The 16,354-nt window shown below is 34.7% G+C and overlaps 1 protein-coding gene across 1 annotated transcript in view; it reads right to left on the bottom strand.

The window, feature by feature from the left end:
• KIF14 (kinesin family member 14) overlaps positions 1 to 16,354 on the bottom strand; it is a 32,206-nt gene that overhangs the window by 4,366 nt on the left and 11,486 nt on the right. Inside the window, exons 13-29 of the mRNA XM_033000864.2 lie at positions 16,166 to 16,350; positions 15,305 to 15,407; positions 14,917 to 15,077; positions 14,116 to 14,263; positions 13,259 to 13,411; positions 12,519 to 12,645; positions 11,801 to 11,894; positions 10,630 to 10,768; positions 8,294 to 8,394; positions 6,795 to 6,889; positions 5,818 to 6,039; positions 5,506 to 5,690; positions 4,756 to 4,914; positions 4,076 to 4,195; positions 1,546 to 1,620; positions 755 to 893; positions 251 to 622 (exon numbers count right to left, since the gene is read on the bottom strand). Of these exons, the coding sequence (XP_032856755.2) occupies positions 251 to 622; positions 755 to 893; positions 1,546 to 1,620; positions 4,076 to 4,195; positions 4,756 to 4,914; positions 5,506 to 5,690; positions 5,818 to 6,039; positions 6,795 to 6,889; positions 8,294 to 8,394; positions 10,630 to 10,768; positions 11,801 to 11,894; positions 12,519 to 12,645; positions 13,259 to 13,411; positions 14,116 to 14,263; positions 14,917 to 15,077; positions 15,305 to 15,407; positions 16,166 to 16,350 (2,578 nt within the window). The remainder of the gene's footprint in view (positions 1 to 250; positions 623 to 754; positions 894 to 1,545; positions 1,621 to 4,075; positions 4,196 to 4,755; positions 4,915 to 5,505; positions 5,691 to 5,817; positions 6,040 to 6,794; positions 6,890 to 8,293; positions 8,395 to 10,629; positions 10,769 to 11,800; positions 11,895 to 12,518; positions 12,646 to 13,258; positions 13,412 to 14,115; positions 14,264 to 14,916; positions 15,078 to 15,304; positions 15,408 to 16,165; positions 16,351 to 16,354) is intronic.

The following is a 16,354-nucleotide window of genomic DNA, read 5'->3' on the forward strand; positions in this document are numbered from 1 at the left end:
TAATAGACTTTTATTAAAACAAAATGCACTATATCTTAAAGTCCAACAGCCCCTTAAGGAATTCCATTTTTTCTTCTGAAATTTAGGGTATTTGCCCTCATACAACCATGTAAATTTACCTGCATACCACTTACAATTAATATTAGCAATAAATTTTAGCTTTTTGTGATATGTTGCTTTCCCTTCACGTAAAGGGAAAGAATTCCCCTGAATTTCTTGATAATAGCATTTTATACCCACTGTATCCTACCATGTGAAAGCTCTGCAGGAAATGGAGGTGAAGACTGGAGTTTGTGTGTGTGTTCTGGAATCCCCTTCTGTTTGCAAGCAAATTCAACTTCACCTGTTTCAACCTGTCCTCCTCGAGCCTCGGTAGTTTCATTACAAACGGTTTGAGATACCAGTGATAGCTGTCCCTGTTCAAGTTCAAAATCTGTAATAAGGGAATCAACCAGAGAGTCCAACTCATCCAAGTTCATAAAAGGCATGGGATTTTTCTGGATAGGATTATTTGCAGAAGTAGAAGACAAGGCAGATAAATTGAAATAGTTGTTAAAATATCCCACTATGTCACAAATCTTTTCTGCAAAGGTCCTGAAAGGGCTTGTGCTTCTGTATGACCCTGTGAAAAACAAAAGCAAGAAGAAATGCAGCATTTTGCCAGGAGAGATCAAGTAGCCCTCCCTCTTGCTTTACACAGGTCTCTTGCAGTCCACAGGTGACTCTCAAGAGAGGTAATAACCCAGCTAAATACCTTGTAATGTAAAAGAAACAATTTGACAGACTTCAGCTAGGCACTGCTCCAATTCCAAGTATTTTGTAGCAATGTTAGTATTCTTCTTTATTTGCAGATACAGAGATTCTTCTTCTAGTAAGTGAGATTCTATTTCTTTCTGTATTAAAAAAGAGCAATTTTAAACAAACCAAATACATAACAGTATATTATCTATTAAACATGCCTATTAAGGAGTCAGTCACATAAAACAGACCAATGCTGAAACACAAAATGAAAGTGATGCCAAGTCACAAGACGTAAGATAGCTCCAAAAAAGGTGCAGGTTGATGACAGGTCAAAAAAAAAAAAAAAAAAAAGCAAATGGAACTGTAAAATCCAGGAACATTTTGACTCTTAGGAGATAGATTACGTCATCTATCCTGGTTTTTAATTCAAAATACCAGTAACTATGGCCTTAATCTATTGAAGTGGTTATAGCACAATTACACCAGCTTTACTGAACTTGAGGCTTTCAATTTAAAAGAAAACAAAACAGGTAGGTGGGCTGTTCGTGATGAGCACAGAAAGAAGGAAAGTAATATACAAGTACCTCCAGAAATATTTGAAGTAAAACTAAAATCAAATAGTTTTGAGTGGAAATGCAGTATCCAGAAAAGTTAGTGTTCCAATCACAAGACCACCACTAAGACAGGAAGTGTTATCATGCAATTGGAAATATACAGAAGGTAGTTTTGATTCCTCTTTGTTAAATGCATCCCTTAAATTTAAACCCCAGACTCAAAGCACATTTTGTGTAACATTATTCTTACCTTTCTGCAATAAGAGATGTTATTTTCAAGGAATCTGGCTAATGCCACAACATTCTCCTTTATTCGATTCTGAATCTACAAAGAAATTTTTAATTATATTGTTCACTTGATTCAAGACAAAGCATAAGTACATTGATATTTCAGAAGGATAACAATGAACACTGGCATAATAATGAAAACAATACTCAAAAGCATAAGTAATGCTTTCTGCAACATAACATTTTCACTTGAAAAACTGTGTGTCAACTGGTAGAAAACACTGTTAACTATATCTGCAAGGTTTTAAATAACCCCTTAATATGGGTGGATCAAATGAGCAAATTTAAATGTTTACTAAAGAAAGGTTGTCCTGTAATTTTTGTATCACTGTCACTCTAAGTCACAGGGGTAATATCTTAAATTAATACTCTGGTTTTCTCTCCCCAACTTAAGATTAGTTCTACCAGCAACAAGCATATACAGGAATACTGCAGATAGACAGAAATCTGCTGCAAGTGAACAGCACTATCTGGACAGCAGACTGCTCAATTACTTTGGCCGGAAACATGAAGCATTTGCATTTGGGAGTTAAGCAAGCAGACAAGAACACGAAAGATTTTGGACAGTTTCATAATTATCTGTAGGATTAAGAATGACAACACTGAAAACCGGAGTAGAAGAAATTTTTGCTTTCCTTGAGACAAGCAATTCATCACGCTTCTCCAACTGATTTGAACTTTTTATCCCAGGTCATATATTACAGATTTTTGAGTAGTAACAATTTCTTTGGAAATAAGTATCTTATATATCCCAACTCATTAAGGAGATTTTCTTATTGGCCACAGTTCTGCAACTTTCTCAACTTTGAAAAATAAGAATAAAACACATGAGCAGAAGACAGGATTACTCAAAACATAGATAAATCATCACCTTTGGTCTTGCATGCTGTCTGTACAAAACATTTATTCAGAGGAAAAGTGGCAGAACAAGCCCATATATATTCCAACACTGAAAGAAAGCATGTATGCTATATACACCTTGTACCTCGCTGAAGAACATTTAAATCTTTACAAATTATTTCCTTGGAATTCAGCCAGGCTTTCTGTCAAAATGGCTCACCCACTGAGAAAGTGGCATATTTCTAACTTGCCTACTGGAATTTTCATAGCATCACAAAATATTTTTAATGATGATACTTATTCCTTATACTTTATTCTACTTTGCATAACTCTCTGTAGTACCATCTTCCTTACAGTTTGTCACCTAAGCAAAATAAAAGCACAAAGTAACAGGCTGTAGCTTAAAAAAAGCACCTCAAAGCAGAAACCCAAAGAACCAACTACTGAGTTCAGCACATAATGAAGTCTGTTTTGCTTTAAGTATCAAAATACACTAGCAAGACACCAATAATGGTATGCTTGTTTCATGAAAGAGCAACTCCTCCCCAGAAGATTCTGACTTCAGCATACTGAAAAAAAAAAAACAAAACCAAACCTAATCAGTTTTATAAAATTTAACTGCTAAACTGCTGTCTGTTGGAGGGGGGAAACAAAAGTAAGCACACATCTGTTTATTATGAGGTAATAGGAATATTTCTTCTTAAAATTACAAGAACAATCAAATAGAGGTCTTACTAGAAGAGATAAAAGTTTCCCATTTATGTAATTCCTTTCTATATTACAATACATTTGGAAGGTGATGGGAACAACTCATCAATAGAATATAAATAATTTTCTGTAACATTCTTATGAAGTGCTATAAATAAGTTGCTCAAGTTAAAATACCACTGCTGCTTATCAACCTGGAAAGTATTTGAAGGTCAGCTGTGATTTCAGTGAATGACACAAAACCAAGCTGGACATTTCTGGCTTCTGCACTATTAAATAGATACTTTAGTCAACCAGTTTCCCTCTTAAGTGCCCAATTCATCAAAGTGCTTCAGCATACCCCAAGCATTAAGTACACGAGAAGACTAGCTCTTAAAAGATAACACTGACCTATTTCAATATTTAGATAGCATCCTATTTGGGACTATGACTGTAAGAACAATGTATGACAAAATGAAGTGTTCACATTTTCTAATAATCTTCCTAGCAATATCAGTGAGTGTGGTAATAGCAGAAGTGATTACTATTATCAATATAAAATAACTTCTGGGTTCATAAAGTGTTACTACATATTAAATATTAAATCTTTTTACAAATCAAACTTAACAGTAATATACAGAAAAAAAGGTCCACTTGCTCCTTTGGGCCAGTTTTCATATTCTCCGTCTTTTATGGTTACAATGTGAAATCTTACACAGAATGTCCTTGATTGCATTCTAAATAAAATACACTTAAATGTTCAGTCTACATATGGGTGAAAGGTTAAACACCATAAAAATTTCTGCAAGATTGTAGTCAATATTCCTACTCATCTCAAACTTTGTTTGCTAATCATAACTGTATTCCTACTATAAAACTTCTAGACCGAATTGCTGAAAAGTAACAGGGCATGATTAAGTGTCTCTAAGATACAGTAGTAGTTTTAAATCTTACTTTCATCTCACCTTGTTTTGTGGATATTGTTTCATGAGTTCTTTCTGTACCATTCTTGCTTTTTCCTGTACCATACCAATGAGAAACTCCAGCCCTGAGATTACTCCATCATAAATGACAAGTAGGAAGTCCTTTTAAAATAAAGGATCAAAACGTAATGACTAAAGGAATTGATATGGCCTTGAATTAAAATAGATTTTCTGTAATGAGCTAGAAACTTCATTTTTTTTTGAACAAATTGTCCCGTGCTGGTCTACTCAGTCACATGTCATTCTTGGACCACAAGGGCTCAGCATTTTAACCTCTTTTCCCTAACTTTCTTCAAATTTCTAAAAACTCAGTGTGGCACTTAACCACAGATTACTAAAATAAATATTGAGTTTCAGTGAAATAGGTAGACTTGTACAATCTCCGTGCTGATACAATCCTAAGAGCACAGTATTTTTTTCTTTATAAGTGAAAATTATATAGCTTCAAAGTGCAGTTTTTCTAAGGAAAAAAAAAATTCAATATTATTAACAAATAATCATTTTCACCATAAAAATGAAGTATTAGATGAACTCTGGAAATACTTAATTCAGTTGATCATTATGTGTAACAATTTGTTTCTGAGCACCGTTAGTGAAAACAGATGCAATATCAACATTAACTTACTATTTGTAATCATGATTTCTAATGAACATTTTTTCACCTGTGTCATAGTGGCAGGAAGGTCGTTCTCTTCAGAAAATGAAATATCAGCCCTTGTGACTACTGCCAAGTATCCTATATATTTCATTGTTTGTTTTACGGTTTGGTTTACTTTGCTCCATGCTTCTGTTACCATCGAGGATATATCTGAAGAACATCCCTGAGAAATAAAGGCATATCATTCACTGAAGCTAGAAAGCATCTCTGGTCAAAGAGCAATCACTTTCTGTAACGTAAGAGCTCATAGCACACAATAGCTTGAAGCGTTTTCAGCTTTACATCTTCATATTTCTAGTGGTTTATCTACCACAGCTAAAAGACAATACCTTGCAACCACGGAGAAGAATGGTATCATTATACTACACAGTTAAAAAAAAAATTACTCTTCACAAGGCTGTAGTATGAACAAGAGTAGTATTTACTGGCCACTGGTTTATAAATTTATTAACAGTAGCACTTCACAATCTAAACTAGCATTTGCTCTTTTCACTGCATGTTCTATTTTCCCTTTTTATGTTTAAGAACCTATGCTGTTGTCAGGGCCTGGGCACAGAAAGGTCTGCATTACTCTGAACTAGCATATAGAAGTACCAGCTTAGTCAATCCACCATTTGCTGTTCATCTTCCTTAGGTGTGTCCATTTGTCATTGCATACATTGGACATTTAAGTGGTTTTAGCAAGTCTGTAGTAAATATTGCATTAATGCATAGAACTTCTCTACACACAGATGAATTCTTTAATATAGTTTACCTGCAATAGTAACTGTAAATAACCTCCCAAATTCCTTACTTCCTGTTTTATTTCTTCATCAACTTTTACAGATCCAGGGCACTTCTGAACATCGTTAAGCCAAAGCTTCGTTAGAACCACAAGCCGGTCAAAAGCAGAGATAATTGTGATGCTGTAGGACTGAGCAGCATGATCAAGAGAGAAAACTACAAGAGAAAGACATCTATAAGAAGGTCTCCTTTGCAAACAAAGTAGGAATGTTAATTCTTCTGATAGGCAAAGATATGAATGCTTGTGCATCTGGAAGACAAGTCATATGAAAACAAGACTTACAATTTTCTTGGCATTCTTCATCTTGCTGTTCATAGGCTTTCGAAATGACAGACACTCCAGATAAAATGGTAAATAAATTAGTTAGGAGACTATCTGCTATGCTCTTTCCTCCTTCGTGATTCTGTTCCAGTAAATCTAAAGCTGAACTTATATATTCTTTGCAAATTCCAGGAAGAAATGATTCAGAAAAGCCTGGGCATATGCTGGACTTATTCTGTGAACCTGTATGATGTAAAAGCAAAACATATATGCAAGAAACTCTTCATAGGAGTGAGTAGTCAGTGTGTCTTTGTAATGACTACTTCTATTGCTTCTTTAATGTTCAACTATTGAAAATGGCAAGTCAGAAAAAACTGCATATAAAACATTCTAAACAGTTAATACAGAGAGAAATTCCACAGTGGAATTCCTTAACACGAATCCATCTTTTTCAACAGTCAAACCTACAAAGACAGAAAACAAATTCAGCCAATCTAAAATAACTGTATGCATAAAGATACTCGGAAGATTGAAGCATCTAGTATTTCAGAAGAAAAAGTTTATAAAACGTGACAAAAATCTTAGGAGAACTGCAGTAGTTGAATGAATAGCAACAACTCAAGCAAATAAAGTCTCCAATTTATTATATCAGGATTCAGCCTCTGGCAATTTATTACATGAACTATCATCTTTCTCCAGCTAACCTGCATAGTTAAGCAGAGTAATGTTCTAGATAAATTTCTTAAATTAGGGTCATAAGTGCTGATCAGAAAGTTTTTACCCTAAGAAAGCATAATCAAAAAATACAAAACCCCCTACTGTTAACAGCTTAACATTATAAACTTGAAGGTATTATAAACAGGACATTTTCCATTTTGTTTTTCCAACCCACGCTTTTTTTTTTTTTTTTTAAACAACTATTAGAAGTGCATAAGCTTTATGTAGTAGTTCCAAGTTCTCAGTATGAAATGAAATGCGTTCTGCCATATAGCAAGTACCTGATACATAGGAGGTCTGTATAGTCTGAATTGGTTGCAATTTTATCTCTGACAAACACCCAGAAATTCTCTTGTTCTTCATGAAGCTTCTACTTCTAGGAAAGGATGACAGAGTGACAACATGAAGAAACTTTAAGAGAAAAGAATCTCTCTCCCTGTACCCACTGAAAGTTCTGTGACTATTCACAGACATCAGGCAAATAGAACAAACATCTACTTTTGAGTAACAGAACCTGTTATCACAGAACCTAAACCAGAGTGAAAGCAAGACAATACAGCTCATAGGATGGATCCTACTTACTTTCTATAGGCCTTTTCTACTATAGCAGGACCTTCATTCCACATTCCTATTTTTAAACTACTGGTTTATTACTGGATTATTATTTTCTAGAGCTTGAGACAAAACACATTCCATTCCTACCTATTTGGATCATAGAAAGCTTGTTGGCTTTTTTTGATCTTGTTTGCTGGACAGAATGAATTGCTTTTGGAAAGCCAGATAGCAGAGCCTTTTTTCCCTTGGTAGGAGGCAGATATTCTGGAAACTTCTCCAAAATTTAGTTAGATATTCTGCTATAAAGCAGGTCAGTTTAACAACAATCATATGGGCTACTACCCACTAGCAAAGCTATAATTAATGATCTGTTAGAAATTCTTTTACAAGCTACAAATTGCAGAAGTTTGCAAGTCAGTTATAAACATTGTCATAAAGCTAAAACTTCAAATAGAAAGTCCCAGAGCAGCTGCACTTTACTCCTTAAAAACAACACTTTCATATTATAGAAGTGTGAAGAAAATATTAAAATCTACACATTGCACTGATGATATCTACATACATGGTTTAGAAAGCCTTACACGAGTTTTGACAAAACATATTTCTGTGTTTGGAGGAACTTTTGTTCCTACTTCTTGTCCATGAGGAAAGATAAAAAATTAATGAACAGAAGGGAAGAACTCCTCAGTCAGCACAGGGTATGGGGTAAGTAAAGATGGGAACAGATGTCCAAGTGAGTATGTAAAATCACTTGTGTTACTAATTAAATTGGTGGGTATCTCTAACATTAAGGGTGGGTCCTCTGCAGGGTAATTAAAAGTCCTGTGCTAGAGACAAATGTATCAATTTGAGACAGCTTTCTGAAATAATTGGGAACAATTTTTATTAACACCAGCTGGTTGTCAATGGTATACATAAAATCCTCTGGCACTGATCAGACATACACTGCATATATGCTATGCCTGACCTCAGAAACATTGCTGTTTAATCTGCCAAACTGCTTTAGTGGGCACGCAATTTTTATTAGCAACATCTTCGTACTAACACACATTTCATAAATTAAGCCAGCAAAGCATAGTAAGGCAACATATTTAAACTCTCCCCCCCTTCTCACAAATATATACATAAATTTTTGTTAGTGGCACAGAAGCATGTTTAGATAATGACAAAAATTATTTTTTGCTTTGTTTTAAGCTTAAATGAAGAAACTACAAATTAGTATCACCTTCTTCTGGAAAGAGAGGAAACTGAGGCATCTGAAAGGTCAGGTTCCCACTCATCAGCAGGGTCATAAAATACATCAGCAGCTTTACTGCTATCATTACTCTGAAAAAATAAAGAAAAAACAGGGGAGGAGGAGAGTTAAACAGAAGTAGGGTGATAATAAATCATTCAATGTATGGATGAAGACAACATGTTCTACTAACAGTAGAACAGTAGTTTTAATGTTTTTTCTTTTGTTGGGATACATATAATCTAGAAGATAATTGACTGCCAGCTAACTTGAGGTAGAAGTGTTTGAAAAGGAGCTAAGGCAAGATAAACATTTAGTCAACACACCTAGCTACCCAGCGTGTGAGATATAGGAACACTAAGTATAAAACCTTTTCACAGCTCTCTCCACAAGCCAGATTTATTAAATCTCTGGGCATATAATTTACAATCTTTACTTATTTTTTACATCCAGTCTCTGATATTGTTAAGATCCAAACAGATCTTAGCAACAAATATGGCAATATTCTTCTGTCACTGGAAATACTTGCATGTTAGAGTTATATCATAGAGGAGCATTTCCTCAATTTTTTTCTGGCTTTTCTTCTTTGGACATAATAATGAAACATTTTAATTTCAGATATATACTCATAAATGAAGTTATTCTTTCAAATAAAACATAATTCTTTAATGAGATACAATTTTCTTCTAAGGTAGGAAAAAAGAGCATTCTGAAGTGTGAAAAAACCTTCCTATTTTTCCCTACCAGCACCTTCAGTGCTCCAAGAGCTGAGATTTCTCCCTCTGCAATTTTCAAGTATGCTATTTATGCCAGAATGTGATTTGTGTTTGGAAATAGCAAGCATACAAACATTTATATATTTTACTTGAAGCAACTTCTACTCATTTTTCAATCCTGTTCCAGACTACACACAATACAGATATGGGAATGAAAATAATTTATATGATCAGGAGAAACAAAAATTCAAGCACAGAACAAATTTAGACAAGCTGTTTTCTTAATCTGAAACCTGGTCTTAAATCCATATTTTTCTTCTGTGTCTTAATCAAAAAACCTCCAAACTAATATAGCATAAACTACAAGATCATTAGGATACTACTGGATTGCACTGGATCCTTGCTTCATCTTCAGTAGCTCTTTCTTGTCTCTAAGAACTTTCCTTCCTTTATCCTTCATTATTTAACTGAAGTCTGAAACAACTTTCAATTCATATGGCAGAAATCAAAAAACAAACAAAAGGCAATGAGCAGGCCTAGAGGTTGGAAAACCCCAGAATACTCTATCATCACTAAAAAAAGGGGAAGTACTTTTAAGGGCCACCAGATCAGAGAGTTTGTTTTGAGTTTCTCTTTTGGTTTGGTTTTTTTTTTTTTTTTTTTTTTTTTTGCCCCCCCTCCGCTCCCCAACACCCCCCCCCCCCCAGCCTGTAGTTCTTAGGCCTCTCAACTCTTCAGCTGTAAACCAGAGAAAAAATACAATGGAATACAATGAAAACACTGTCTGTTCACATGGAGTCAATAAAGCTAAATTTAGTTCTTGTGACATTTCTCTCCCATCAAATAAGAGCTGATACTGGAATGTCATCTGTATTCAATAATTTGGAAGCATTGCCTACCTTCATGTAATTACAAAGGTTTTAGCTGATGTTTAGACATTTTGTTTGTGGATACATAATCAAATGTAGGTGCTCTTCCCACCTCTCCCCTTCTTCTATTTTACATCCCCCTCTTCAATACAAAAGACAGAATGATATGCAACGAAGTACTGCACATTTAGAGAGGTACAGTACAAAAATACCCAGGTTGATTAAAAGCAATGGACTTAGGAAAAAGTGATTACTGTGCACTTTGTCAGCTTATTAAACAAAAAATGATGAAAAATGCCTTTAAAAACTCCCATAGAAGAGCCTAAAGTACATATAGTCAAAAGCAAGCAGTAGTAAATTAACTTACCAGAACCAAAGAAAAATAGACAGAACACAGAAATTAACATTCAAGTGATACCTCTGAAAAGTCAAGTTTTCCTCTACAATAAACAATCGAACAACCGAAAGAACCATAAAGCAGTCCTTGTTTTACTACTTCCCACTCTGTACACAAAATAACCCAAATAAAGTTAATTGATTTCTACTATCCTCTTTCTGTGTGATGGGCAAGTGCATGTACATTAGTTTAATAAAAAACAATCGTGTTTTGGTGTTTAAGACCACATAAAAGCAACAACAACAAAAAAAACCAACAAGATTTTCCTCCTGTATGGATTATCAAAATCTTGTTTTTGCTAAAATATTACTGATTATTAGTGGGTTTTCTTCAGTTGTTACTGACCTCATAGACTTCTTTCATTGCTGCTAGTTTGCATTCAAATTTCTCTAGGCTCCAAAAAGTTACTATTCCCAGTTTGATGTTACGAACCTGCACCTGAACAGAAGACACTTTTCCTGTTTTATCATCAATTTTGTCGTGCCTAAGAATTTGAGAAAGTTTAAGAGAAAAGGAAAAAAAAGAAAAAAAGCATTATTATATTACAAAAATAAGCAAGGTACTTGTAGAGATAGGATTATACAGAAAATAAAAATGTGATTACAAACACAGAAATTGCTTCAGACATCATGTATCTCACAAAACAAACATTAATGTAGCCATTAAAATTATTTTTATGTAAAGGAAAAAAGGAATCCCTGCATTCAGAGAAAGAAGTAGATACTAGCATTCAAATTTCTGGCTCTCAGGAAATCCAGAACCAAATATATGTTACAGAATCCTACTGGCAGAGTTCTTGTTGAAGGATGTGAGAAGACAACATCTGAAAAAACACAGTAATACATACACCTACTAGAAAGTCCTAGCTTACCTGCATTTACTGTAGCATTTTTTTTTTAATGATACAAAGTTTCCTCTGCATTAATATATCTCTGCTCACACCAAGACCTCCTGACCAATACACAGGTCCACTTCCAGAACACTCTTCATCTAAGACCAGCAAGTATCATGGCATAGCAACAGATCTGTGGAGTGACATAACTGGTCCCAAACACTCAATATCCACTACACATACATTCTGAGGTTCTTACTTTGAGATACCTCTGTTGTGGTCTTGTGAATCGAACACCTTCTGCTGGCTGGCACATACTTCCCAGACTGCAGTTAGTGTGCTTTAGGACCACTTTAATATGTGAAACAAAGCAGGATGGACATAGGCATCAGAAGATTCACCTCCAAAGCACACTCAATCCAAAATTAATTGTCTGTAGACATACCTTTAAAGTTCTGATCTAAAAATCAAATTTGAAATTCACATTTCAAACTAACAAGACTAAACTATACGCTTAACAAAAGCTAGTTTGGAAGAAGAGATTTATCGTGTTCGATTTAACAAAACTGTTAAAAGAAAAACAAACAGCTCACTGCACATCCAGAAACCATCCCCCAATTAAAAATATATAAATATATATTGTATATATACATGCCCTTATAATTAACAAACTCAGATACTCACCTGTAGAACACAGTGGTTTTCCCTAATTCATTACTAATGGTGTTGGCCTCTTTGATCATCACAGACAGCTTCAGGGAATTCCAGTTAAGTGGAACTAATAAAGAATATAGCACATCATGATTAAGTGGAACCATGTGATGCAATAACTTTGGGGTTAAAAAAAAAAGGGGTGGGTTGGGGAGGGGGGGAGGGCATGCAAAAAAGAAACCACAACCAAAAACCTGAATGGAATTTAGCCAACAACAGTTCTGTTAATTCCCAATTCTTTGGGAAAAAAATGACCCCCCCAGCCATAATAACCCTTTATATAAGATCAGGTAAATGCTGTTTCAGAAACAGGCATAACACCAGACACTACATATTAAACTGAGATAGGAAACTGGAGAGAATCAATTCTGTTACTGCGGTTTCCCCGACGAATTAGCATCTAACCAGTTCAGCCATGTCAGGGGAGGACTTTTAAGTAATCGAGGTAAATACAGATTACTTGTATATCCACCTAACCATCCTGAGAGTGATTAAAACAGAGCATTTAGCACAGTGCGATTCATACAGCTTATGAAGAAAAGAGGCCATAGCAGCCACATGGCTGCTCTTGTTGACAACTGCTCAAGTGTTAGAGGAAGAGAAAAAGCTCCTGCATCCACGTCCACTAAATCCAAGCCCACCAACCAAAAGCAAGCCAGCACTGCCTTTGCAACATTATGTATATACATACTAGTAGTACTTTTATTCCCACTTCCACACTTCTTCTGAAGGGTGTGTATTTCTTCAGCGATCTTCTGCTTCTCAGCTTCCAGGGCTTCAAGTATCTTTGCATGACGAATAGTATGATCTTCTAGAGCCTCGGGTGGGGGCCAGGGAGGGATGTAGGGGGTGGAAATAGAAAACTCTTAATGTTGTTTATTGAAGCAAAATTTTTTGTTGCTGTCATTTTAAAGACTCAGAACAGTGCAACATTTATACTGGACATCTGATATATCGATATGAAACCCTTCATCTTCAAACTGACAGTTTTCTGGTTTTGCTCAGACATTGTTAAGCTTAAAAAAAAATACTGAAATTAAAAAGAAACAACTTATTTTTTTTAAGTCATATTTGCTGCAGCAGTCATATATATATGAACACCAGTGAAAAAAGTCATTCCTTACATTAATGACTGAAGTCATAACTTTTGGCAGAAGCAACGGTCACTAAAGTGTGGTACATGAACAAACCCGTCCATGTTATATAAGAAATAATATCAGCACTAGTTTATCCCCAAATTTAATATATTGTACTCAAAGTGTAAACAAAATATCTGTTCTTTTGCATAAAATCATGTAGAAGTAAAATACTTCAGAAACATTTCATTTACAATGCTTAAGTTACAAAAAAACAAAAACAAAAAAACCACCACACATCACAAACACACACCACAGTTTATCACCTAAAAGACTTTTTTTTTTTTAACATTACCTGCTTGGTAGCTAAGGTCTCCATTTCTAAACGCTTCTTATTAAAGTGTAGTTCTAGCTCGAGATTTTGCTTTGCCTTCTCTAGCTCCTGTATTTTAGTCACAGCTTTTTGGTTATTCAGTTCTTGGATTTGCTTCTTATGAGATTCTTCTCTCTAGTACAAAAAAGGACAGATGAGAGGAGGTATACCACTTCTACAGCATTTCTGACCCATCCCTTAGGCACCTACTAAGGTTTATTTTCACTTCAACACATTTAAAACATGCAGCCCCTATGGACTACTCAGCCCAGTGTCAGCAATGAAAGGTTATAACCCAGTTCACAAGCATCATATTATGTCTTCTGTAGCACATTTAAGAAATAAGGTACTCCATCATAATTATTGTTTTACCATGATGTACTATTCCATTTCAACATGCATATTGTAAAAGTATTGAAAAGCCTAACAACAGAGTAGCCTGCAAACCTGGAAGAAAAATAAAGCCATATGAACCAGAATAATGTAGTAATTTTACAACGTCATAGAATAGATTAGATTCTGTAGGGATTTTTCTTCACATACAAGTCACACCCTTATCAAATTCACACTGGATTAACATTTTAGTTCCTGACTAATTCTATAAACCAAAATCCCTTGAATAATTCTGAAGAGGATACCTACTTTACAACTTCTTAGGTTAGTACGACTGATTTTTTTAAAAAGAGGTATAAAGCTTAGCATTCCCTAACACACTGTTATAACATGCAAGACAAAAAAAATGAAAACAAACCCAACCAAACAACAAACAGAAACCCTATACTACAACTTCTGTCTTATGTTATTGATGTGTTTTACGTAATGGTGCAATGTCAACTTACCACCTCTGCTTCCAGTGATTTTATTTTGCTTTCATAAGCTTCTTTTTGTGAGGTCAGTTCTTGCTGAACCATTTCTTTAGCAATTTGGACACTTTGCATCATTTCTTCCTTGGCTTTGAGCCGTGCCTCTTCAATTTCTGATTCAAGCCTACAAGTGAAGGTATCATACATTTAGAATGCTGGCTTTAATCTCCTGTAAACTGCATAGAGATTGTAATAGGTTCTTCTATAATGATAGGAGCCTCCAATTTTAACAGTAAAAATATAAATGTTTGGTTTGGTTTCTTTAAAAACAACTTTTACATTTTACATAGATATTTTTGATTTCATAAGGAAAATGTAGACACTGGTAAAGACAGAAGATACTCCAGAATTTTGAAGTCCGCTCAATTTCCGTACTTATTTTATTATGCACATTTCACAAAATTAGGAATTGTAATAGACACTCACTAAATCACATTAAGATGGTGAAAAGTAAATTTTAAGTTAATGAGTCTTGTCGTTTAATAACTCCCAGGAATGAAGCAACTACAAATAACATTTTACTGTCTGTCAAATTCTCCACCATAACAGAAGACCAAGGTTGTAACTTCGGGTTCTTCTTATTTTCCTAAGGCACACATTCATTCCAGCTAAGTCAGAAACTTCCATTTCCATTATAAATAGAGCTAACAATAGCCTTGTTATTTTCCAGCTTCCCCTTTTTGTAAAATAACCTTAATTTTCTTGTTTCTTAAACTTATTGCACAGTTGCATTAACAACTGAAGTTATTTTTTAGAACAAGAAGATACAATACTTACTGTGTTCTCTGTGCAATAAGCAACTCATTCTTTGCAAATTCAAAATCTTTAGGACAATCATGCAAAAACATTGTCCCACAAGATGGCCTTGTAACTTTCTGAACTTCTACTGGATGATTAAACCTGAAATAATGGTCTCCCCCAAGGATCACTCGATCACCCTATTGGGAAAGGGGGAGGAAAAAAAAGTTTGTTCTCTAACTTTTAGATTTATAAGCAAATTTACAGCGCTTAAAACATAAGAAGTAGGGCTAGAAATTGAAGAGGAAAAGACAAGTAGTTACAATTTCAGAGCCTTCTAAGAAAACCTGCGGTCTGAAGTTGTAATATTAACAAAGCCAAGAAATACACACACACACTTATTACTATTACCAAATTCATTACTTACATGATGCAGAACTGTTGGATCTAAAATGCAATTCCCATTTACATACGTCTTTGCTTCTCTCAGTGGAATAATACTGACTTGGCCAACAGTATTTTTTATAATACTGAAAACAAGAAACATTTGCGGTATATCAGTAGCTCATGTTAATTGCAAATTACGTTTCTTAATAGACTCAAACTCATGCTTTAGATGGTGCCATGTTACTGTCTTTCCAGAAGTGGATTGTCTTCATACTATTCAGTTACAACATACCTGAGTGGCAACCTATATTTTCAGAGAGTTTCAATACTTAAATCTAAGAAGAATCCACTGCTATAAAACTACTACAATACCTGTCATCTGAGCATTTCCTTGACAATGCCTAATTTCTCAAAATATCCACATTTTTCATGTTTTTAGTAATTGATTAGTTAAGTTTCTTACATCATTTTGTCTAGGATCAGTTGCATGTAATGCACTTTAAACAATATTTCTGTAACATGGTCAAGTTGCTCTCTGTTCTTATTTTTAAGAAAGAACTGTCAAGGCATTTCACATTTCCATTGAATTTAATGTAATAGAGTTATACACAGCATCAGTTGACCAGGTCCTTCTCCAGCATTTCTACACAAATAGAAAATTTTGCTACATGAATGAAATGAACACAGAAGATAAACTACCTTAGTTAACAGATTTCTAGAGGAAACAGAAGGAAGTTACCGTAATCACTGAACAGTATAAAATTATCCCCCGATTAGTATTTTCCTGGTTAGAAAACCATATTTTGTTACTGCCAGAAGGAAGAGTGACTCCAAAAGAAAGGGAAGGGTGAGAAGAAACATTTCTTGCTCTCACTTCAAGTATCAAAAGAACACTACATACCAATGGTCATCAGCAATCAGCACTCCAGAAAGTTGGATATCATGTTTCGAATTTGGTGTATACCTTCCAACTGTAGTTTCTCCTTCTTTGATCATATACAACAGCACCTCAGAAAGCTGAGGATCTTCATTGAGATTGACAAGGTTTGGTAAATGATTGTCCATTTTGAATGCAATTCCTGCTTTCTAA

The sequence above is a fragment of the Tyto alba genome, unplaced genomic scaffold (genome assembly GCF_018691265.1).
Source record: "Tyto alba isolate M040663 unplaced genomic scaffold, T.alba_DEE_v4.0 Super-Scaffold_1000006, whole genome shotgun sequence".
Classification (NCBI taxonomy): Eukaryota; Metazoa; Chordata; class Aves; order Strigiformes; family Tytonidae; genus Tyto; species Tyto alba.